We start from the raw sequence: 26,150 nt of genomic DNA on the forward strand, positions 1-26,150 counted from the left end.
CATCTGCTGGTTCTCTCTTAAAATGGCTGCTGAAGCCAGGAGCCAAGAGCCAGGAGCTTCTTCTGGGTCTTTTGTGTGGGTGCAGGGGCCCAAGCACTTGGGCCATCTTCCACTGCTTCCCAGGCCATTAGCTGTGAGCTGTATTGGAAGTGGAGCAGCCAGGACACAAAGTTTGGTGCCTTTATGGGATGCTGGCAATGCAGGTGGCACCTTTACCCACTGCACCAAAATGCCAGCCCTTAATTGCAACTTTCCTTAGGTAAAAGTCATCTTTGGAGTTCCACTGTGCCAAGAACAATATCATATATTCTAGCTACTCAGTAGTTATTCAATGTGTTGAATTTACTCTGCTACACACTTATTCAAAGTATGTTTTAACAGTTTTATGTGGAATTTCTCAACTCCAGCAGTATTAACCATGTAGGGCCTAAGTCTCTGATGTATTGAAGGACGTTCAGCAACTGCCACTGAATGCCAGGAACATCCACTCAGTCATGACCCTCAAAAACGTCTGTAGACATCACCTGAGGCTCCCATTGCCAAAAAGACTCCCAGTTGACAACCACTGATCTAATGGTTTTTTTTTTTCCTCCTTAAGGAGTCACTTGTTGCCTTAGGAAATGTTTCCTATGTGCAACGTAAACCTTTACTCATGAAGCTACTGTTTATTTTAGGATCAGAAAGATTCCCAAACAGTTTGCCAACTTCTCCATTAAATTAATCCCATAGGAAATAGGCAGTCAGGTGGAGCTGATGGCGCAAACATGTCCAAAGTAAGACAAATTCAAATATTTTAGAGTTTTCCCTTTGAGACTAACACATAATAAAGTGTCTTTCACTAGACTTCCTCAAAAATGATGCACTTTCCGGCTTTGCTGTGCTTGTCAGAGATTCTGTTTGTGTTTGTACAAAATGTCATTAGGCCTTTTTTGAAAAAAGATAATGTACCCTATTTCTAGACCTTTTTTCAATATAGGAAAAACATGGAATCAACAACCACAGATTGAATGTTGTCTTTTGTTACCATCACTTTCTCATTACAGGGTCACAACATATTTGCGAATCTGTCCTCAAAGGAATATAGTGACCTTATGCAGCTTCTGAAGCAGTCAATATTGGCAACAGATCTCACGCTGTACTTTGAGTAGGTATTGGCATTAGATCTATTTGACAAATGGGTATTTAAAGTTCTATACTGTGATTAATTTTGGGTCCATATTGGGGAATGCCTGTTACTCTAGCATTGTTATCAATGCATAAATGAACTAAACTGTTTGCTGCTGTTTTCCTCTTATCTAAATGAAGCTCATTAAAGCAGTGTATATAAGCTAAGGGAATCAGGGCTATATCTTATTTGTATCTTTATAAAGAGATTTATATCTTCCTTCTATTTTATAAGCCTTTTTTTGAACTCTTGACTCTATATCTTTAGATATTGGCTAAGGTTGGTATTTCAGACTACCATTTCTAGTCAGATCTATGATGATGATGATAATGAAAAATACTTGCTGATGGAAGATTGACTAGAAGGCCAAGTCTTCATTCTTTGCTTCTCCTCCCTCCTTCTTAGAAGAGCTGTCTCCTTTGACCCCAAAATTCAGGCCTCTCCCTGAGCTAGGAATTCCATACCTCTCATTTCAGTGGGCCCAGTTCCATCAGGGATCACCTCTTTTGGCAGCCTGGAAGTCTCTCCCTCCTCTGATGTGCATAGCTCTCTCCTATTTAAAGACCAAACACTTCCTGCCTTAGAAGACAATTTCAATTGACCCTATGGAGATCTTCAATTGCTCCTAAATTTAACTTTTCATTGTCTTCCTTTTTTAACAAATAGGAATGAATACCTCTGATTTCCTAACACACATTTACATTTTGATGAGTAGATTCCACCAGTATATTCTATCAAAATTATACATTCTGAGGTCACCAGAGACTTCTTTCTTCCCAAATTCAATGTCTATACTCATTTCTGATTTCTCCTAGCTTCTTTGAGGAACCTGAAGGTTTGTTGGCGTCTCCATTCCTGCTCTCTTTGCTTCCCCAGCATCCAGCTGCCCTTATCTCTTTTTTTCTAGATTCTTTGTATATTTCTTTTCTCCCAAGTTTGAATTCTCAAATCCATATTGTCCTTCCTCCACACAGATTTTCTTCCCTGCCTCACTTCTGTATTATTTCCATATAGATTATTACCCGCAGTGAGAGCCTCAAACATCTTCATTCTGACAACCTATATCCCCAAGTCTCATCTCAAAAACCTCAGTTTATTCCTTGCTTTCAGAGAGAGCTCTAAATATGATTTGACTTTCAAGACCCTCTAAACATTTGTACCCAACTTCTACAATTCTTTTTTTTTTAATTCTTTTATTCGTTAGAAATAAAGTTACAGAGAGAGAGAGACAGAGAGAGACCGAGATAGATTTTTCATCTGCTGGTTCACTCCCCAAATGGCCACAAGGACCAGAGGTAGGCCAGGCTGAAGCCACGAGCCTGGAGTTTCATCCCCATATCCCATGTTGGTGGCAAGGGACCAAGCATCTGAGTCCTCGTTTGTACAATTCTTATGACCTACTTCTCTCCTCCGTGATTATCTAATTTAGCTAAACTGGTCTATACATTACCCTTTGAAACACCTTGTGTAGTCTCCCTTGTGCCTCAATCCTATTGTCATTCCTACACGGAATCCTGTCCCTCCACTTCCCATCTGGTTGAACTGAACATCCTTTAAGTTCATATCTTCTACAACTTTTTCTAAGTCTGGATGACTCCTTTAAAATATCACTGTAGTTTGTCATTGCATCAGCTAGAATTAGGTTCAATTTTAAAGGATAGAAAACCCAAAGTAACAGTATCTTACTTCTCTTTTACATAAAACTAGTTTGGAAATGAGCAACTGAACTTAGCAATATGAAGTCACCTGGGACTCAAGTCCTTCTCTCTTTCTAGGCTGCCACCTTCTACATACAGTTTTCACCTCTTAGTCCAAGGTAGTAGTTCATAATGTACACAGGAAAGAAAAAAAAAAAGGGGACAAAGAGAACAGAGAAAAAGACAATGCAGCCTGTCTTCTAAGACTTTTCTGGAAGCTGCCACATGACACTTCAGTTACATTTCACTAGTCTGAATTTAGTCACCTGGCCATACCTAGCTTGAAGGAAAGTTGGGAAAGGAAGTTTTTATTATGGTTAGTCATGTACCCAGTTAAAAACTAGGGGTTCTTTTAGTGAAGTAGAAAACAAGGATAGAGATTGAAGTAAAACAAAAAGAAATTATCAGTCTATGCAATAGGTATTTATTGTTCTGTTCTACTAATTGAGATATGAAGTGGCATAGTGGAGATATGAAGTGGTATATATGAAATGGTAAAGGTGTTGGAGTTATAGTGGCTTGGATTTAAATCTCAGGCTGGCATTATAGTTAAACCTGGTGGTTTGAGTTCAGATGTCTGTCTCTCCCTTTTAAAATTCCACTGAGATGATGCTAAATGAATTTAAAGAAAAAAGGGCGCAAATCTGCAAGGAGATCCAGGGCAGAAAACAAATGACAAGAAATGTTATTTCAGTTGTGTAAAATGGAAGGCAGACTCATCCATGGTAGTTGCTCCAGAAATGGGAAACGGGACCACAGAGGGGAACAGCACTGAGAAGCAAGGCAGTGTGCCCTACAGAACCTTGCATGAAAAGTGGGCGTGATACTCAAAGCCTAGGACAAGGAGATTGCCAGAAAGTCAGTTTACAGGACTTTCAAAGTCCACAAAGTCCTCTACCAGAATAGTCGTGCAGCTGCTTTCTCTGCTCCTGGAGAAGGCCAGAGAATTGTTTTCCAGAGAAATTAAATTAAGAACTCTGGACTGAGGAGAAGTACAGGGTGGGAATGAGAAGCAGAACTCAGAAGAGGGGATTCAGTGAAATGAACTGAAACCTCCTAGCCCACTCATCTAGAAGCTGGGAGTCTATAAGCCATACACCCAGAGCTGGGGGACCTAGCAAGTCATATAGAAGGCCTAATTGAGTTTAAATTTTTTAAACAATGCAGAGTTATTTGGTGTCTAGAGAGATCCTATGAATTTGTTTAGGAATATAATAAAAACAATTTTTATCAGAAACTCAAATCTACCTAGGTTTTCTATATTTTATCTAGTAATTCTACCCCTTCACACACACACACACACACACAGACGCACACACCTCTCATTTAACCCTTCATTGCTTTATTACTACCCACAAATAGACATCCACGTACAGCAGAACGTTTTTTAAGCCTCCTATATGAAAGACAAATCAAACAGGAAAATAATAAAATTCAGAGAAAACATGCAGAAGAAGAAAACAAAAGCAAAATGTTGGTGTTAATATCCTCACAGAGCTAAGATGTTGCACACATGCAACAAGAACCAGAGGCTTTAAAACTGAGAGTAGGAGCGACTGTGAAGAAGGAAGTGTTCTGAAAAGTTAAAAACAGACAACCAAAATGAAAAGTCAGATGAAAGCAATGGGAAACGCAATCAGAGGACAAAAGGCAGCAAAACGGAAAACACTGCTGTATTTAATTATATGACTTTTAGTGCTGTTTGATTTCTTGACTGTATACAGGTATTACAAATATAAATGTTAATTAACTTTAAAGTATATTTAAATAAAAAAACAGGCCAGATTTTTGACCTAGTGGTTAAGCTGCCAGTTGAGATACCTGCATCCCATGATGCAATGCCTGGGTTTGAGTCTCAGCTTCACTCCCAATTCAAGTTTCCTTCTAATGTACACCTTTGGAGGCTTAAGTAATTAGGAGACCTGGACTGCACTCCCAATTCTGGCCCCGGCCCAGGCCCAACCCAGCCCCAGTCATTGCAGGCATTTAGAGAGTGAAGCAGATGAGAGCATTCTGTTTCTCTCTCTCTCTCTCTATCTCTCTTTCTCTCTCTTCGCCCTTCATTTCTCCCTCCCTCTTCCCCCTTCATCCCTCCCTGTCTCTCTCTCTCTCTCTCTCTCTCTCTCTGATTCTGTTTCTCTGAATCTTAAATAAATAAGAATTAACTACATAAAACTATGCAGTGTGACATCAAATTATTTACCTCTCTGACCATGTTTTCTTCACAAGTAAAATGGAAACTATGCCTACATTATACAAGGTGCTTCAACAAGTTCATGGAAAACACATATTAGGAAAAACTTTGCATGAGTTTTTTTGCACCAAAATTATCTTTTAATTCCATTTTCTATGAAATTTTTAAAGTACTCTCATATATCTTATAAATGTCTCCTATGTCTTTAATGTCGTATCAGTGCTCTTATCTATAATCTCATTTGTTTTACAACTTATTTGTTTTGCCTGTTCTGTGGTTCTTGTGTTGCCTTCATTATCATGATCTTCCATCTTTTTCTGGATTGATGCTCCTTGAGTTGGGATTTGTGGAAAGCCTTATGCTTTTTGTGTTTTTATTTCCTTCCCCTGACACTTGCAGAATTTTGTATTTTTTTTTCAAATTAGAAATATTTTCCCAAGCCAAAAAAGTTTTTCAAATAACTTTTAAAGAGAGAGAGAGAGGGAAACCTCAATACTCAAAGTCCATTTATCAAGCACTGTTAGCTATGGAATGCAGTCAAGAAAGTTGGTTGCAACTCGTTTTCTCATTACTCTGGCCTTATCTTAATGCTGCAGCCCTTGCTAATGTTTGCTGACTCCCAAAGAAGCTGACTTGTTCTTTTTTTGTCAATGTTCTTGTCTTTGAACTTCTGAATAGCTGCTCATTCTCTAATCTACACCTTCAGGGGTCTGATTCACTTGCCTGTCTAAAGTTGCATTAAAGTATTGCCTTATTTTTAGCCAAAACAATGTCTAGGGTTAATGAGGGGGAAAGTAGCTACTGTCCAGATGATTTTATTCCCTAAACGAGCAGTTGTGGAGCTGGAAGGGATCTTACAGTGATGTTGTCTAATTCATCTCCTTTGTTTTGCCGATGATTAGGCAAGGTCCAAAAAGGTTAAACCATGCAGCTTGAGTCATATAATTGATTAGTTTTGGCAAAACTGTAAGCCACACCTCCTGTTTCAAGATTTTTTCCTATAATCACCATATTCCATATCTACTGAAGGAATCAAGAAATAGTTGTCATTTGAATTTGGGATATTTTATATGACAATCCTTGGACTGATCTTCCCAGGTTTATATCAAAACCAAGTGGAGCTGAAGACAAGGGCTTGCTTGCAGGTAGTTTAGCTTTGGAAATGATACCAAGAATGAAAGTGGGAGGCAAGGAAGGGACAGTGAAACAGGGAAGGAGGGAAGTCACAGTAAGGACACACTTCCTGTTGGTCACCACCGTGATGAGCTATGCTTGATCTTGTAGGCAACATCTAAGAAGTCTCAGATGCTGCACCTCAGAATTGTCCACTAGCCTCCATCCTTCTCAGTGGTCACTCTATGGGGTGTTAATTCCCATGCAATTCCAGCTTATCCAAGGGCTAGGGTTCCTACAACTGCCCCCTGTCCCACACTCAGTTATAACAGACCATGGTAGAAAGTAAGTGATGCACAGAGCAGCTGAGGCAAGAGTTCAGGTGCTGGTGTAGCAGCAACAGTTGAAAACATGTGAGCAGGCAGAGAGGATGGGAGGCAACCCCATAGAGTTAGTTTCTCAAAGTCCAGATTTTCGTTGGTTCTTCTGCCCTGACTACTCCAATCAAAAGTGATGATACAGTTGAAGAAACCAAAAAGGAAGCTCACTATTTTCCTGCCAAAGGGAAAAATGTAAGATTCATGGAAATATGGAAATGCTTTGCAAACAACCACAAAAATTTGTAACTTTATTTTCTGACTGCTTTGGGTGTCCTTGAGATTCTATGACACAAATTACCCATGAAAGTAGAATTCTTAAGACTAAAAACCAAATCCAACTCCCTGGTGTGAATTTATGGTTTCACAACCTAAGTCTAGGGGTTAGTTGTTCAGCCTAGTTTTCCAACTCTCTGAAAATATTTTCTAGTTACTCTTTAGAGATTATCTGAAATTGATTCTCTGTGCCTATTTCTGAGTCCCTACAGTAAATAAGGCTTTTATAATTAAGTAGTAACTTCTCCATCTCAAGCAAGACTTAGATATACTGTCTAAATAACCATTGAAATAATTTTGAGAAAGTAACTCAATCTCTCTTTGCCTTGGTTTCCTTGTCAGAACCATGGGGATAGGACTGTCACCCATGCCAGTCTGCTAGGCACTTGTGGCAGGCCAGAGATAATCTATGTGAAAGAGTTCTATGAAGTTAAAGTACCTTATAAAAAAGGAATCATTCAGTTGGAAAATTTAATAAAATATGCACCATAAAAGATGGCACATGCTGTGGTGGGCAGAGAGACAGATCTAAAATCACAAACGTTAGAACCTAAAAGATATATCACAAATTTCCTCTACTATTTGTGTGTCAATCAACAAAGATGAACCAGGTAACTTCTATGATTAATAATGGAAATAATAACTAATACTTCCAGAGGCTTACTTAGAAGCCATATATACATATCGTCTCATACTGAATACAGTCCCATTAAAGCAGGTACAATTATTAAATTCATAATATGCATGAAGAAACTAAGGTTTTGAGATATTCAGTAAATTACTCACAATGTTGAATAGTAGCCAAGAATCTGGACTCCAAAATGTTTTTAACTACCTTGCCATTTTCTCTGTAATGATGTAACTGTTAGTTTAAGAGTACTGAAGGAGAAACTGAGGCCAACCCCAAGAACATATGAGTGTTAGAGAGCAGTACCTTGAGTATACCCAGGCCTGATGCTAGTTCCAAACACACTTAGACATCAGCAATTAAACTAGTGCCAGGCCCCCACCATGAGGAATGCAAGGTGGGTGTGAAGGCACCAGGACAGAGTTGCTCAGGGAACTCTTTGGTGGGACTGACTGCAATTAGAGATGGCTTGATTGCAGTTAAACTAGACTGGGGCATCAGAGATGGGCAATTTTTAAATTTAATACAGTCAGGGACGTTGTTGCCATTGGTTAGCAATAAATAGTTTAGCATTCATCCCCAACTTGTTGTGATTATGTACCACGATCACATCTAGCAGGTACCTGCCCCATGCCCAAACCTTACAATATCTCCCTGCATCCCCATCAGAATGGAAGCTAAATGAATGCAGACATCTTACTCTTTAAATCACCCTTCAAGTCCCAGAACTTGACATACTGCCTGACATAATGGGTTCTCAAAATTAACTTTTTGATATTAGATTTTCATACCCACATGAAAGGTAGATTCTTTTAGTCCTTTTTATAGATAAGGGTGGTTGGGCTTAGAGTAAATGAGAAGTTTTCTCAAGGTCATCAAGTTGCTTCTGATCAGGTCTCCATGCCACATTGCCTCATACCACTGTCTAAGCAGAGAATTATCCATGATTCAGATTTTATAAATCCATTTGGTGTTTTGTGCTTCTCAGATTGGCTTTCTAAATTAATCAGATTAATCTTCAAATTGTAAATTTGCCACTTCTCTTTGTGCCCTGTGAACATCCATCAGTAATTATGGACCCAATCTGATGCTTTCTTTGTCTTTGTCTTTCCAAAGAATTGCAGAAAATAGCATTTCTCAAAAGCATCTGATGATGACAGCACAATGTACTATTTTTAGATTACTCAGAATAATTGTTTGATCATCCTTTTTAAAATTCTATTAATAATTAGACAATTTATTTAAAATACGGTAGGAACACAACAAATGTTCCTAACTGCTATGTAGCCAGAAATATTCACTCATTTATCATTTAACAAATGTTGATTGTGAGCCCACTATGTTCAGTGTTTTTAGCTTCCACAGTTTCCTGCATGCACTTAGTATAGGAAAGGAAGAGCATAAATTGGTGCATAGTAAGATGTTGATGACTGATGCAGCATAATCCAATTCTCTCTCCAAATATTCGTACATATTGCCAGAGCTTGATGAGATAACCTATTGAAACAATCATAATGTTAGAATAACAGGCCTTGTGGGAGGTTGATGGAAGAAATCTTTTGGTTTCCGTGATGTACATCAAAGGACTTTCATATGTAACCATCCCCATATCCACACTCACATGATACCACAACTGAATACAAAACAAAGATGCCCATGCAGCTGGCACTTACTCATGCCTTCTTTATGCCAGGGACTGTGCTAGGTGCTGGGAATGTACAGGTATATCATGTACAGTTGTTACCCTCAGGGACTTGGATCCCAGTGGGGAAGAGAGACGACAGGGTATGCAGAGTGCTGGGGTGGGCAGAGCGATTACACAGAGTGAGTGCAGCACGCTCCACCCAGCAGCAGTTTAAATAACTTCTTCTGCCTGGTGACGATAGTTTGATGGAATTGACTGGTAGGGCCTGTGTAATCTCATCTTCTGCCATTTTCAACCTTTAGAGCAATTCTAGTTTTTCCATTTCCTGCATGTTGCCCATTTCAATTGTGCCGTCAACAATTAGACCAGCATCAATAAGGTCATTTCACTGAGAATCTTATCTGGCCTTTGTGTTACAAGTGCTATTCTAAAGCAGGAAGAAAATGCACTTCCAGGTTAAACATATGACTTTGCTTTAGTTATAATTATTGGAGTTAACATTGACAGGTTAATTTTCTGATCCTCCCTACTGCTTCTATGCCAAAAGTGCAGACATCTCTCCAGACTCTGCATTTAGCAGTTCACTGTCAATGTGCGATTTGCCGGCTGAATGAACTGAAAGAACAAACATCCTCCTTGCCTGCACCCACCCACCCCATCCACACACACACTCCCGGCAACCCCTGTCTGGCAACTCTGCAGTTGCAATCGCAGATGAGTCACAATGATGATTTGCCACTTCAACAGTAAAACCTTCCTAATATTCATGGACTTTTAGTAGATTCAAAGCATTTAGATGAATAGATAGATAAAGAATATGTGTACATATATACATGTAGAGATATATAAATTTACAAACAATATCCCTGATTAAAGTCTACACAGGAATGATTATTTTTCATTTTACGAATAAAAGATGCCTTGCAGATAAATGATAAACCAGAAAGATTTTCAATGTGGTGATGGCTGACTGGTAACCAATCTTTGGAATTATTTTTGAGGGTAATTTTTGCAGTTCTGTTCAAATGATGCTTTTTTAAAGACTGCTATTTTTCTGAGTGGAACATATGTCAGAGAGCAGGGTGAAAGTCTAATAAAAACATATCTGATTATAAATGAGATTTTCCAGTAAGTTACTTTTCACTAGCAAGGTACTTGCCATTGTCCTTGAAAAGCAAGGTTCCAATGATCTGCTTCAGAAGTTAATGATATAGTTCTTTGTAACAAAGGAGTCTGGATCCAGGGGGTATTGTATAATTTTGTGGATGTTCAAATATTCATTTTAACAATCGTGCATCTCTAAAAATGCTTCCATTTCTAACCATTTCGCATACAATCTATACACACGTATAGATCCTAAAATGAATGGAGCAGGTGTATGGGCAAACTTGTTTCCCGAAAGCACAATGAATTTCATATTGTTGCTTTGTAGTGACTATCAGGGTGCGGTCAGAAACACGCCGCCTGGAGCCATGCACTGTCAGCCTAGCCTGCGCCACCTGCAGCTCTTCTTTGGAAGGATGAGAAGACCTCTGTCTGGTGTCTGACTTGGCACTGGTCCTGCCCTTGGTACAGCAGCTTGTACTGACAACAGAAAAGAGTACTGGGCTCCAGAGCTTTATGCTGTACACAGTTTGTGAAGATTATCTCAAGAGCCAGAACTGGGAAGCTGCAGACTTAGAATCTACCTGGGTCTGTCCCTAACATCCCTGGGATCCTAGGCGGAAGACTTCACCTCCCTCCCTTCACCTTGAGTTTCCTCATCCATAAAATGAGATAATTATAGCCTGTTTTTCTCAAAAGTTCTATATACCTCTAACAGTCTATAGCTACAATGAAAGCTCAAACATAGAAAATAAATACTTCTTTTGTAAAAAAAGATTTATTTGAGAGACAGAGAGAGGGAGACAGAGAGAGAGAAGTATTCCATCCGCTGGTTCACTCCCCAAATGGCCACAATGGCCAGAGCTAGGCCGATCTGAAGCCAGGAGCCAGGAGCCTCTTCTGGGTGCAGGTGTCCAAGTACTTAGGCATCTTCTGCTGCTTTCTAAGGCCATCAGCAGAGATCTGGATCAGAAGAAGAGCAGCTGAGACTCAACCAGTGCCCATATGGGATGCCGGTGCCACAGGTGAAGGCTTAACCTACTATACCACAGTGCCAGTCCCAGAAAAAGAAATAGTTCTATGACCCAGAGGGAGGGAGGGAGGGAGGAAGAACATACTCACACAGATTTACAAAGAGACATGTATAAGGTAGTTCATAGCAATATTGAATACAATAGCAAAAAAAATTGAAGTAACCTAAATTTCATCATCAGGAAGTAGGTGAGTAGATACTGGTATGATAATACATTAAACACCGTACATCAGAGAGAAGAAATGGCCTGAATTATGTGCATTAACACAGATGAATTTCACAAATATTGAATGAAAAAGGCAAGTTGCCAAAGGGTATATACATCATGATGCTATATTATTTATATAATGTTTTAAGACATGCAGAACAATACTATATAAATTTATCCAGTAAAAATAAAAGGATATGATTTATACAAAAGTCATAAGGTGTTCATCACATAGTGGACAGGATGGAGGCCAACCAAGTGTACAGAGGTGACAAGGCATCAGCAGAAATGGTGGAGCTTCATTTCTAGGCTTGGTGGTAAATGGATGCTCTATGTCATTTAATTTTTATACCTTTTAAATATATTGAATATGCATAATAAAGTTTTACATGATCCTTGCAGATCATCACTTTACAATCCTTTTTGTAGCCTTATGAAAATGATTAATCTTATCCTGATATTTCAAGAAGGACTTTTATCAGAAACTTAAAATTTTAAGTACACTCTAAAGCCTCTGTCTGGCTATTTATGTGACCAAATGTACTACCAGGTATGTGAAGGAGATGGTTCTACCGGAGAATAGGGGTCTCTTGGTAAAATTATGGTGAGTAGGAATATGTTTATTATTTCCTAAGCTCACAGCCAAACCTTGAGACTATCAGTAAATAGAACCTATCAGGAAATAGCCAAGAATGGGCATACTACATTTTTTAATACCCTATTAAAAATTCCTCCTATCCCTCTTTGAGTCACCATCTCCTAGAGATAATGAATAGCCCCTTCCTTCCTGATGTGACAGAATTTAGCTTTGTTAATGAGATGTAAAATCTATAACTGATTGTGAGTTCACTTTATAACTTTTGTACCAGCAGCTCTAGCTATTAAAACTTCTGTCACTGGAGAACTTATTCTCGTCATTCAGTTGTGATTTTTAGAAATTGGCGCTTGAAAAATTATCTGTTTTTGCTAGTGAGTTAGCCACCTAGGGAACATGGCTCTACTTGTATCAAAGATTTTATATCTTGTATATTGACAGATGCCAGGTGGAAATTATACTGTTATTTCCTGTGACTTGTTAAGTTGTCCACTTGGTTCAAATTGGAATCTAGTCTCCATGGCAATTGTGAAGTCCCTAGAACAATTAGAATTTAGGTAAAACCAGTGATTGAAGAGTTATTTTTAAATTTGAATAGTTTTCTGAGATAATCGTTTTCATTAACTGATGAATTCTACAAATTCTAATTGAGCTCCTACTACATGCCAAGCATTGTTGGCACTTGGGGTTGTGGGAGTGAACAAAATTGGACCAGGCCCCTGTCCTCACGGAACTAGCATTCTAGTGAGTTTTTGGAACAACTCATAGGGTTGAATTGTCCATTCAGCCAAGGATGCTAACTGAAGCTCTTCCATGGTTTTCCATGATCCTCCAAGATGAGGGCATGTATTCCTCTGTGCTCCCAAGACATATGGATGTATCTGAGCTGCAAGAAGCAGTTGTTACTCTAACAGGTAGTGTTTGTATCCACCCCTGCCAACTCACAGACTGTGAGAACTTGGGCTAGGTATTCAACCCTTTAGAGCTTAATAAGAAAAACTAATCCTTACTTGAGCACCTACCTTTGCCAGGATTCTGCTATGTGTTCTCCATAAATCTTTTTATTTAATCCTCCCACCAAATTTACAAGGTAAATCCCATTACTAATTTTCTTTCACTAAGAAAAAAAAAGCTGAAGCCCAGTGAGATTAAGTAACCTACTAAAGTCAGATGCATGGGCAGAATCTCAGAAGGACTAGGAAGGACTCAGTAAATATTAGCCTCATCAGAGCCAATAACATTTACATTAAACTGTTCTTTGTTTTCATTACTGAGTTGTCACCCACTTATATTTTGTGCCCATGTGAGTGCTCCTCACCTCCCTCTAGACCCAGGGTCATTATTATCATTTGAACTAAATTAGAAGGGAGAATTACCTATTTATTTATTGGTTGCCCTGGCTAACTTTAGAGACATTTAAAGCTAGCACCCATTTCTTCTGTCTATACTGCCTAGTAAAGGCTTGGCAAAGAGTATATGTTCAATAAATATTTTTGGGCCGGCGCCGCGGCTCACTAGGCTAATCCTCCGCCTAGCGGCGCCGGCACACCGGGTTCTAGTCCCGGTAGGGGCGCCGGATTCTGTCCCGGTTGCCCCTCTTCCAGGCCAGCCCTCTGCTGTGGCCAGGGAGTGCAGTGGAGGATGGCCCAGGTGCTTGGGCCCTGCACCCTATGGGAGACCAGGAAAAGCACCTGGCTCCTGGCTCCTGCCATCGGATCAGCGCGGTGCGCCGGCCGCAGCGCGCCAACCGCGGCGGCTATTGGAGGGTGAACCAACGGCAAAGGAAGACCTTTCTCTCTGTCTCTCTCTCTCACTGTCCACTCTGCCTGTCAAAAAAAAAAAAAAAAAAAAAAAAAAATTTTTGTACTCAACTTACTGTTCCATTAAAAAAAATAATAAAAATAAAACTGATTTGTATTCAGTAAAAGGGGAAGATTGAAAGACTGAGTAAACTCCTCATTCTCCATGTAGTCCAATTGATGTTACTGTTGGCAGTAATAATGTTATAATATTATTTACATCTTAGCCTTAGCTAATTTGGCTCTCAGATATTGAATATCTACCAGTTCCAAACACATAGCACACTTTATCTCAGGTTCTTACCGCAGATTGGAAACAGAGCCTCAGTAATGTGGGGTCACTTGCCCAGGACCACACAGCAAGTAAGTGGCAGTTAGCTTTCAACCCAGCTCAGTACCTGGGCACTTCCCACTATACTGTCTCCCTTCCAGTCACAGTCAGTGATGTGAAAAAGGCATGATTCTGGTCATGAAGAAGGCAGAGGACCAAATGAAGGAGGTGGTAAAGCTATACAAGAAGGATAAACATGCACTGGCCCAGTCAAAGGGGCAGGGGCCTGCTGGGTCCTTCCCTGTAACTGTGTTATGCCATCTCCACCAGTTGCTGTAGGGTCGTCTTGGAGATTGTCACGTACTATAGTATGGCCTTGACATGTATCCACATGAAGAAATAGATCCAGGATCTGTCTTGGTGTCTCCAATAAGAATTTGTTTCCCTGACCTGCCCCCTTTCAGGTAAATTGAGAAGTCAGTCTGACCAATTAACAAGAAATTCCTATGCATGGACTTCAAAAAGTTCATGGAAAATGGAATTAAAATATAAGTTTATTTGGTGCAAAAATTATTTTGAAATCTACATATAATTTTTATCAAAATAAGCATTTTCCACAAATGTTTGAGGACTCCTTGTAGAGTTGGTCAGTTAGTGATGGGTCCCTGGGCCAGGCACAGCAGAACTAGATGTTATCAACTATATATCCTTTGTCCCCCAGACTTCCTAAGATCTTACTCTGATATCCCCCACTAGTGATATGTCGCGGTGGTATTTTCCAAAGTGTGTTCCTTCCTGCGTAAGTACTATATGGAATTCTGTAATTAAGGTGCAACAGGCTTTTATACCTCAGTCTTTATCAGAGCCTTGAAAAGATTAATATGGATAGTGTCTTCAAGGGACAGCATTTCTCAAACCTACTTGGCCAGGGAATTCTTTTACATGGAGCACCTCTTAAGACTAGCATTTTCTGGGATGCACTTAGGGAAATGTGTGTCATGATCCTTTAAATATTTTCTCATTATGAAGTGCCAAGAAAGTGAAAACTTGAGGAATGACTCTTAAATCAAAATGGTGGTGTCCTCTTTTGTTCCTTTCTCTCTAGAAAAAGTCACATAGCTAGTTTCTTTTAAAAGTTCAGAAAAATAAGAATGAATCTTTATTTTCAAACCTTGAAGTATTCCTTTCTTGTCTTTTCCATATCCTTACATCTCCAAATGTATATTCATGAGTGAGTGAGTATGTGTGTGTGTGTGTGTCTGCAGCAGCACTTACAATGTTCAGACACTGTGCCAGATACTTTGCATTTGTTATCTCATTTAATCCTCACAGTAACCATGTGAGTGAGCAAATAAAATTCCCATGTTAGATTAGGAAATTGAGGCTTAGAGGGTTTAAGTAGCTTCCTCAAATTGCACAGCAAGGAGGTAGCCAGTGTTTAGGCACATTTACTTTTGGGACTCCATAGCCTAATTTTTTTAAGATTTATTTATTTATTTATTTGAAAGGCAGAGTTACAAAGAGGCAGAGGCAGAGGGAGATAGAGAGGTCTTCCATCCACTGGTTCACTCCCCAGATGGCAACAACAGCCGGAGCTGGGCCATTCTGAAGCCAGGAGCCAGGAGCTTCTTCCAGGTCTCCCACCTGGGTGCAGAGGCCCAAGGACTTGTGCCATCCTCCACTGCTTTCCCAGGCCATAGCAGAGAGCTGGATTGGAAATGGAGCAGCCGGGACTCAAACAGGCACACATATGGGATGCCAGCACTGGAGGCGACGGCTTTACCTGCTATGCCACAGCGATGGCCCCTCTATAGGCTATTTGCTTAAGGGCTCACATAGTAAAATATTCATTTTCTAATCTGGAAAAAATAAAACACTTATCTTAAATTTACTAGCAGGGAGTTTATCTTATCTTGGATCATCATGCAGCTCAATTCTATGTTGAATAATAAAAGAACATTCCAGAATTGCTCTGCATTGTATTTGTCCTTGCTTCCCTCTTCTGACCTTCAGTGAGTGTCACAAGGGCTTCACAGCACATAATCCTAAGTGCAGCGCCACATTGTTTTCTGTTTTATGGCTCTATAATCGCCTCTGTTGTAAATACATTCAGAAATGATTGTGGCTTTTTCTTGAAGCCTCAACATTTTTAAAAAAGTGATTTATTTTGATAGTGCTTTAGCCTCACGATTTCAAATATTAAGTTATGTGGTTCAGGTGGTCTTATATTTTCCCCATAAATGTGTTTATGTCACTCCACAGACTGAGAAATTTCATTCCAGGTTTTTTTTTTCTTTCTTTCTTCATTCAATTTTCCTGCAGGAGGAGAACTGAATTCTTTGAACTTGTCAGTAGAGGAGAATATGATTGGAACATCAAAAACCACCGTGATATATTTCGGTAAGAAAAAGCTCTTGTTTCTGTGTTTCTTCACTATTTGCACATTCACCTGTGCTTTTCCGACAGTGCTGAGAGCATGCAAGTGACTTTTAAAGTGATGAATATTACACTGAAAACAGATTAATTGAAGAAAAGATAGACAACATTTTTTTCATCTTATAGTTTATTATATTTTTGGCCTCCTCTCCATAAATCTGCCTTCAATTTAGAAAATGGTGTTCAAATTAGATCCATTTTAGCAAGTCATGGTTTCTTCTTTTTTTTAATTAATTTTTTTTTTTTATTTGAAAGGTAGAGTTACAGAGAGAGATCTTCCATCTGCTGGTTCACTCCACAAATGGCTGCAACCACCAGGGCTGGGCCAGACCAAAGCCAGGAGCCTGAAGCTTCTTCCAGGTCTCCCATTTGGGAGCAGGGGCCCAGGCATTTGGGCCATCCTCCACTGCTTTCCCAGTCAAATTAGCAGGGAGCTAGATGGGAAGTGGAGCAGCCTAAATGCCTAAATGGGATGCCAGTGTCGCAGGTGGCTGCTTAACCCTCTCTGCCACAATGCTGGCCCCATGCAAGCCGTAATTTCATTTTCCTCAAAAGGAGAGTTGGGAAAGTTAGGAGGAGAGTTGGGAAAGTTAGGAGGAGAGTTGGGAAAGTTAGGGCGTTTTGAACCTTAGAAACCAGAGTTGCACAGCACCAAGCAAAATGCAGAGTGAACTTCTACTTTCCTTGAGCCACAGTAGGGTTGTGAATAGGAACCAACCTGAACAATTGTGGCAGTGGAGGTAAGGAATTAGTTCTAGACTTTGAATGGGAGTTCCGCACAGTTGTTTAGAAAGGACAGTAGCAAATCAATGTCTTTATGTGGCGCATTTTTACCACTCTATTGCAACCACTCTGCATGGTGGGGCTCCATTTCTCTTCCATTCATGCCCCATCCTTCCACTCTCTGGACCTCACTCACCCCAGAACTTCTGCTGTCTTGTTCCTGTCTGACACTGCCAAGTTTTACTGGAGAAGCTTGGGAGGCCATGCTTAGGGTGCACAGCATCTGCTCCACAATCATACAACCACTAGAATCAGCCAAGCACGGTCCCCATTAGAGCTCCCCCTCCCACATTACTGAGATATAAAATCTCTGCACCTGCTTAGTAGCACAGGGCTCTGCCCGCCTCTTCCCTCTGCAGCTCACCTCCCTTCACACTTTCCTCAGGTCCTCTCCCCAGATGTCCCTCTCTTGCTCTCCTCTCTACTTAACAGTTCTCTGCATTACATGCTTAAATCTTTCAGAGAGAGAGAGAAAGAGAGGGTTCCTCCTCTTTTTAAGATTGCCACCTCCACTTGGGTCTTAATTCCATTCCCTCTCCTTTCCTCGCCTCCCCTAACCTTGCTATTGACAATTATGACCCATAGGCTTCCATTTTCAAAATCACTTTTTCCCCAATTATAACCATTCTACACCTAAAAACATGCTTCTGCCTCTGCAATCAAAAAATCATGCCTTAGAACAGGTTCTGCTGCTCATGGCACTGAATGGCAACTGTAGACCACAATGGTGCATTAGATACTATAGGAGAAACTGAAGAGAGGAGCTGGCAGGCTCCAAACATGGAGGAAGGGTGGGGAGGTGCGGGGGTGACTGCCTGCTTTGGATGCATCTGCAGAAACACTGCATTCTACAAAGGCTCAGGTGCCAGACAGGGAGTGGGTGTGCAGATCGGCAGCCACGTTGGATCAGCATGGAAGGGGGTGAGATCTGAGCAGTGCACACTGCACACGGCTTGGGTACTGGCAGCCCCTCAGCGGCTCTCTGCTTACTAGCCACCTGCCTACGTCAACACCGCATCATCTCTCATCATAGCATAGACTTCATCTAAACTATCGATGTATAGTGTTCAGTCATTCCTCTCTTGAGGAATTGTCTGTGAAATGTGATTTCTGTGCCTTTTGGAGTCACCAGTCACCTCCGATGTATCAAATCCTACTGTGTTTGTTCTCTTCAGCTTCCTTGGTCACTTTATAGGCCCTCATGAAGTTGGCCTTCCCTTGAACTCTCTCTCCAGCCCCGGATTCTGCAAATCCATTTTCTTCTGGATTTCCTACTTTATTTCTGACTCTTCCGTTCCTTTGTCCTTCTCTAGCCACTCTTCCTCCCTACCACCCCTGAGTGTAACTCTAAGTGTAACATCCTCATGTTTTCCACTCCTCTCCTCAAATGACTCCCAACTCGTTGCTTGGGCCTGCCTTCTCTTCTGAGCTCCACCACTGAAATGCCAGGACTCTGTCCGCATCTCCACCTGGAGGTTTTCCTGCAGAGGTATTTGAACTTTTTTCATAGGGAACCTCATTTGGTAGGAATAAATGCTTTGGAAGCACATACTATAAAATAGAGGTGTTCTAGCTGCTCCTTCCTCCTTCCCCATTTCATGGTCAGACCCTCACCATAGTGCACCCTGGGCGGGGCTCTGAAAACACTATTTGTAGAGAATTTGAAGATAGTGATAAAAGCAACTGAAAACCAGTTTGGTTTTTATCATCACCATATCGGCAAGCTTGAGCAAAGTCGGTGATGAGCTGCCCAGCCCCCTGACCCCGCCAAAAGTTTTTGGTTGTAAATTCTAAACAATTGCTGAGGCTGCAACTGACAATCAAAATAATTGATATGAAAGGTTCATATTAGCACGTTTATTATTTATCCTTTCATGTACATGCATTGCAATATGCATTAGTTGCAAGAATGCCCACCTGGCCCTTCACACAGGTGGACCTGGCTGCACATTTTCAAGAGTATGTTGCTGTTCAGAATCTTTCAGATTTGTTCCAGGGGTAGTTCTGTGCCTCCAATCTTGCAGAATTCCGTAACCCTGCTTTTAAATGGTATTTTTCAGAATAAGCAATGAGAGCATAGTGATGGTAAAGATGAAAAAATATAACTTGAACTCCTTCCATTTTGTTATTTTATGTGACCATTTGTGCATTTTATTTGTGTTTAAAATTTAAAACAGTGAAACAGAATGCAAACTGCAGGGAGTAATAGTATTTTTGGGGAAATGCAAATTTCAGTTCACACATGAAATTCTTTACTGAATTTGAATATATCCTTAAAATTGAAATTCATTTCCTTTAAATTGCTATTTTTAAAAAACAGACTAAAGAACAAATCAAGGAGATAACAATTATCCCAAGATTACGACTGAAATAATTTTGGCACACAGAGGAGAGGTGTGTTAAAACTGGACTGCCATAAGCATCGGAGATGCTGAATACACACTGCTCCCTTCCCCTCCTTAGGACAGAAATGCTCGTGCAGTCCTTATTCCAGACCGTTCATTCAATCGCACTAAACAGATTGGCACAACTTCAGGGTAAATTGGAGTAGAATAATGGGGTCTGAAGACTAAAACAGTTGGTAGAAACTCCCTCCCTGCTCTCTTACTGTAGAAAAGACCTCTTACTCCTTCAGAGCCTTGATCTACAAAATAAGATAAAACAGTTCATTTATCTCCTTCAGTTCCTCCTTTGTGATCTTCCATCCTTGTCCCTGCCTTTGCACTCTCCCTGTCCTCTTTGTTTTAGGCTCATATCGATGTCTGCTTCCAAGGATTCATCCTTTCACTCTCCACTGTCAAACCACCTTCACATCCACCACTCAACTTTCTCACTTCCCTCCTGTGTGCCCAGCCTCAGCTGACTCACTGGTGCCCACTGGATAAAGATTTCAGCCACTCCACCCATCCTCCCTCCCAGTCTTTTCCTTCTGCTCCACATACAGTGTTCATTGAAAGGAGAAATTTCTCTTTAAGACCATGGGCTCCCATCCCAGCTTTGACACTTCCTAGCCATATAATCTTGGGCAAGTTATGTAACCTTTTGAGCCTTCCTTTTTGACCTGTGAAATGGAGATAATGATAGTATTCCTCAAGGAGACTATGTCAGTCAGCCTGCAGTGGCTGCTCAATAAATGCTAGCTATTAGAATTATCATCATTTGAGCACCTAAACAATACTCAATATACTTGATTGACTAATGGTGATATGAATTTGAGAAGCTTCAAATTATCAAACAAAGCTCAAATAATTATCCAAGTTATACTACAAGTAGGTAACTACACACACATTTTTTCCTGTCTGGAAGAAATATTGCCATGTTCAATACGTTACCTGCAGTCTTGTGCCCTCAGTCGCCAGCAGAACCCAAGACAAGGAACATAGACTATGGCCAAAAGGGATTCAGTAGCTTTGTAATATGTACAGAATCCTGATTTCTTACTTCGTCGTGGAAAATAACTCTCGGCTGGTGTCACAGCTCACTCGGCTAATCCTCTGCCTGCAGCGCCCGCACTCTGGGTTCTAGTCCCAGTTGGGGCACTGGTTCTGTGCCAGTTGCCCCTCTTCCAGTCCAGCTCTCTGCTGTGGCCCGGGAAGGCAGTGGAGGATGGCCCAAGTGCTTGGGCCTTGCACCCACATGGGAGACCAGGAGAAGCACCTGGCTCCTGGCTTCGGATTGGGGCAGCGTGCCGGCCGCGGCGGCCATTGGAGGGTGAACCAATGGCAAAGGAAGACTTTTCTCTCTGTCTCTCTCTCTCTCTCTCACTGTCCACTCTGCCTGTCCAAAAAAAAAAAAGAAAAAGAAAAAGAAGATAACTCCCTCCACACTTCTGTTTACTTAACTGTGAAATAGAAGCACCCACCACTGAGGGCTTTGATATGCATTCATTTAGTAGGTAGCTAGCCATTAGTTAATTGGTAAAGCACTTAGTAGCAGCGGCATGGTGAGCACTGTAGAAGCCCTTGTTACAGAGATAAAAGCTGAAGTAAAGACTGATATGACTCTTTGCATGTTTGGAATTAGATGCTTCCTAAAAGCTTCTTGAGCTGAGACGAGTGCTAATACTGGTGCTGCCTGGCGGTGCCTTGAATGACCTATTGTTATCTGTGGCCGCCTGCCTTATTCTCTGGGAAAGTGACAGTCCGCCTGCCGCGGAGGCGTGCGCTGCCATCTGGGCAGCAGACATGTTTCCCAGGATTCGGATCCAGCGGGGTCTGAAATGTTAACACCTGACATGGGGACGGCTTTCGGACCATCAACACCACACAGCTTTCCTTCAAGAGCTGTTAGGCAAGATGTGGTTTCCCAGTTCCCATGCTGCATGACCTGTCATCACATACTGCTGGTTTTAGCACAGAGAAAGCAGATTTGGGACAAAGAGTGGGCCTTATTCCCCCCTCCCCACAACCACATTAAATGATAAGGCCCAGAGCTAACTGAGATTTCAATTGTCCCCCACATTTCCACCGTCTAGTTTGAATTCTAGTTACATCTGCCCCTCAGAAATCTGATTCACATCATTCCTGCACTTTCTTATGGACTCAAATTAATGAAAGCTGTAGCTGAGTATGTTTCTTCTTCATGGTGCTTATAAAACATGGCTGGAGCCAGGTAGTAAACCGATGAAAACGAAGTGGCCCTCACACGTAAATCCTCACCGTAGGGCACGGATGAAAATGAAGGAGCTCCTTATGTGCCTCACCTCTTTGGTAAGAGTTTTCTCCCACTCCCATCAATCAGTGAGAAGTTGGTAAATAGATGCATCAGCCATCTGTATACATTATACACCGATTCCCTTGCTTATACTTAAAAAACTAAAGCCAACATTGTCCAGAATGAGTTAAAGAGCATTTGCTTAGCTCAGATACAGAAAAAAGTAGCACTTTGCTGTCCTTGTAATGCTGCAGACAAAACAAAAGGCCACCAGAGGATATGTGAGAGCTTTGTCTTGCTATGCATTGGGGCCACAGGACGGGGATGCCGAACGTAAAACTATGAACAGTGCTATTCCTTGTTGAGGGAAAGAAGACGTAAGCTGGCCTCCTTTCTGTTTTATTTATTTATGTATTTAGGACATGTCTGTTTTGGAATGCAACAAAAGATTATTCAGGCTATTTTGTTTGGCTCTGTTTTTCAGATCAATGTTAATGACAGCCTGTGACCTTGGAGCCGTGACCAAGCCGTGGGAGATCTCGAGACAGGCAAGTGGTGATTAATGGCAGGGCTCAGTGGAGGAGGTACTGGGGTGGGGGCATGGGGGAGGGGATTGGAGGGGGGACAATATTCCCAGAGCTCTGACTAGCAGGCACTGGAACCCTAGTCAATTTGCATGAGTATTAACCATGGTGTAAAAAATAGCAGGAGGCTTAGGCGCGACATAGTTTATTGCACAGCCTTCTCTTTATCATGCTTCCACCGAGCAATAATATTTCTGACTCTGTAAGACATTTTTAATGTGCAAACTCTGAAGAGCACTTTGGCCATTTCTTAAGGGAAGAGTTTCAAAGATGGTGTTTTTGAATAGGTAATCATATCTTAGCACATGTCCAGTCTTCCACATCTGAAAAAAGAAAAGGAAATTCTTTTTTTCTTTTAAATACTGTTTAGATATTGGAGGCCTGTGTGGTGAAAAGCATACGGTATCCATCTTTAATTTGCACAAAAAATCATGCCTTTCCCATTTATCTGGTTTCATGGCCACAACACATTGGTTCTATAGCAAGAACAGTTTTGAATCAAGTAACTACTCAAGATTCTTGATTACTGATAATATTTAGAGGTTAATATTTTTCTAAGTGTAATGAGGCCCTTACTGTGTGGACTGTATGATCCAAAACAGTAACTTGGTATAACATATGTAACATTTGTATACATTATTTCAGTGACTGCTCTGTGTATAGTATCACTTTTAGTGCTCCTTCCTCCCCTTGAGCTGGGTATAGTTAGTGTTGTAGGTTGAATAATACCCACTCAAAGATACCAGGTTGAACCCCTGGAACCTGTAAACATTGCCTTAGAGGGAAAAGGTATCCTTTGCAAATATGATTAAAGTAAGGCTCTCTGTTGGGGGGTAGTACCCTGGATTATCTGTATGTGCCCTAAATCCAATCACATGTGCCCTGATATGAGTAAAGGGAAGGCCGGCGCTGCTGCTCAATAGGCTAATCCTCCGCCTTGAGGCGCTGGCACACCGGGTTCTAGTCCCGGTCGGGGTGCCGGATTCCGTCCTGGTTGCCCCTCTTCCAGGCCAACTCTCTGATGTGGCCAGGGAGTGCAGTGGAGGATGGCCCAAGTGCTTGGGCCCTGCACCCCATGGGAGACCAGGATAAGCGCCTGGCTCCTGCCTTCGGATCGGCGTGGTGCGCCGGCTGCAGCGCGCTGGCTGCAGCGGCCACTGGAGGGTGAACCAACGGCAAAGGAAGACCTTTCTCTCTGTCTCTCTCTCTCTCACTGTCCACTCTGCCTGTAAAGAAAAAAAAAAAAAGAGTACAGGGAGATAGAGTTGTGAAGATGTGGCAGAGATCGGAGGGACAGAACCACAAAGTATTGTCAACCCTCAGAAATTGAAGAGGCAAGAATATTCTCTCCTAGCTCCTCTGTAGGAAGCGCCTGCCTGCCAACATCTTGGTTCCCCTCACCTCCCCAGAGAATCAACATACAACTTCTCAGCTCCAGAACTGTAAGAGAGTTACTCCCTGTTGTTTTAGCACCATGTTTGTAATCATTGACAGCAGCCCTAGGAAACAGGAACATCACTGTGTCCATTTCACACACAAGAAAAATAAGGTTTAGGAATGATGAGCACCCTGAGGTCACACTGCTAGTAACTGGTGGAGTTAGGAATAGACCCTAGTTGATGAGGCTGCAAAACTTTCATTATTAATGTTTTATTCTTTCCTACCAGTATGTATCAATCAGCATTTAAAAATGATCCAAGTGTATCCACAGAATAGGTTTTGCTATCACTAAACTCAAAATCTCCATGGTGGTGTAAGCAAAAAACTGCTCTTGAACATGCACATATCAGGGTTGCTTGGCACCCCTTTGTGTTCATTCTGGATGGGGCTGATGAAGCAGCCGCTGTCCAGATCATCTGGCAGATGCCCTAACAATAAATTGCCCCCACTCAACTCTCATTGGCCAGACCTTGTCACATGACCCTATTCAGCCAGGAAGTACAATCCTTCCGTGTGCCCAGAATCTAGAAATCTAGAAACAGTTGGTAAAAAAATAGGACTACCACAGTGTACCCTTCTAATCACCAAAAGTGTGACTCACTTCCCTTCCTACCAACAAAATATATTCATCCTTTCCATGGATACAACCCAAATGTTTCATCAGTCATGTCATCAAATTCAAAGCCCAGGTGATACATACTAATCTATGCATCAGCCTGGATGCAAATTAAAGAGCTTCACTTACCCACAATATGGTGCCTGACATACACCTGAAACAAAATACCCACTGGAACTGTCCATTCAGAAAGGAAGAGATGAGCAAGATGGACAGTTAGGGACCTGTGGCAATTCCAGAATCTCCAGGACATTGACTGTGAGACCCCCTCTTCACCACAGTGGGCCCTGGTCCTCCGGGAGATGCTTCCTAACTCATATTTTCCATGGCCTTTAAATCACCCCTGGGGAATTACTCCCTTTCTACTATCCTCCTTGGCTTTGTCTGAAAGTCAAACAGCTTCTCACCTAAAGAACATTGAGTCCTGAAGGCTTGCTTGTTAGTAATCATGGGCTCCTTGTTTCTTTAGCACTGAAACTCTCTTGAACATTTAGTCATCCCCCTGTGTCTTTGATTCTAGTCATTTCCATTTGCCAATAAGCACATCCATAGTTCTTTTCTGTATAAGCATCTTGGATTATCTATATTTTTTTAAGATTTATTTATTGGGAACAGCATTATGGCATAGTGGGTGAAGCTACTGACTGCAATGCCAGCATTCCATATGAGCACTGATTATAGTCCCAGCTACTCCACTTGCAATCCAGCTGCCTGCTAATACATCTAGGAAAGCAGCAGCAGATGTCCCAAGTGCTTGATCCCCTGCCACCCATGTGGGAGACCCAGAAGAAGTTCCTGGCTCCTGGCTTCGGATCAGTGCAGCTCTGGCCATTGCACCCATTTGGGGGGTGAACCAGCAGATGGAAGACCTTTCTCTGTCTCCTCTCCCTCTCATTGTCTGTAACTCTACTCTCAAATACATTTAAAAGAAGTCTCTAAAAAATAAAAGAAGAAGGATATACATACAAACCACCTCACTGGGTTTCTCTTTTTGTTTGTTTATTTATTTATTTATTTATGGAAGAGACAGACAGACCATCTTCTGATTCACTCCACAAATGCCTGCAACAACCAGAACTGGACCAAAGCCAGGAGTTCGGAACAAAATCCAGGTCTCCCATGAGGGTGGCAGGAAACCAGTGACTTGAACCATCACTACTGCCTCCCAATGTCTACCCTGGGAGGAAGCTAGAGTCAAGAGTCCAAGCCGATTATCAAATACAGGCTCTCCAGGCAGGACGGAGATACCTTAATTGCTAGGCTGAACACCCACTGTCTATTCAATTGTCCACTACTGTAAATGTGGGCTGGCCATAAATTTTATCTGATTCTTTTTTTTTTAACTTTTATTTAATGAATATAAATTTCCAAAGTACGATTTATGGATTACAATGGCTTCCCCCACATACCGTCCCTCCCACCCACTACCCTCCCCTTTCCCACTCCCTCTCCCCTTCCATTCACATCAAGATTCATTTTCGATTATCTTAATATACAGAAGATCAGCCTAGTATACATTAAGTAAGGATCTCA

The 26,150-nt window shown here is 41.4% G+C and overlaps 1 protein-coding gene across 2 annotated transcripts in view; it reads left to right on the forward strand.

The window, feature by feature from the left end:
- The window catches only part of PDE11A (phosphodiesterase 11A), a 450,256-nt gene that overhangs the window by 365,346 nt on the left and 58,760 nt on the right, over positions 1 to 26,150 (forward strand). For both annotated transcript variants that reach the window (XM_051849396.2, XM_051849397.2), the window contains exons 15-17: positions 1,044 to 1,144; positions 16,428 to 16,505; positions 22,462 to 22,525. In XM_051849396.2, the coding sequence (XP_051705356.2) occupies positions 1,044 to 1,144; positions 16,428 to 16,505; positions 22,462 to 22,525 (243 nt within the window). The remainder of the gene's footprint in view (positions 1 to 1,043; positions 1,145 to 16,427; positions 16,506 to 22,461; positions 22,526 to 26,150) is intronic.

Source organism: Oryctolagus cuniculus, chromosome 3 (assembly GCF_964237555.1).
Source record: "Oryctolagus cuniculus chromosome 3, mOryCun1.1, whole genome shotgun sequence".
Taxonomy (NCBI): Eukaryota; Metazoa; Chordata; class Mammalia; order Lagomorpha; family Leporidae; genus Oryctolagus; species Oryctolagus cuniculus.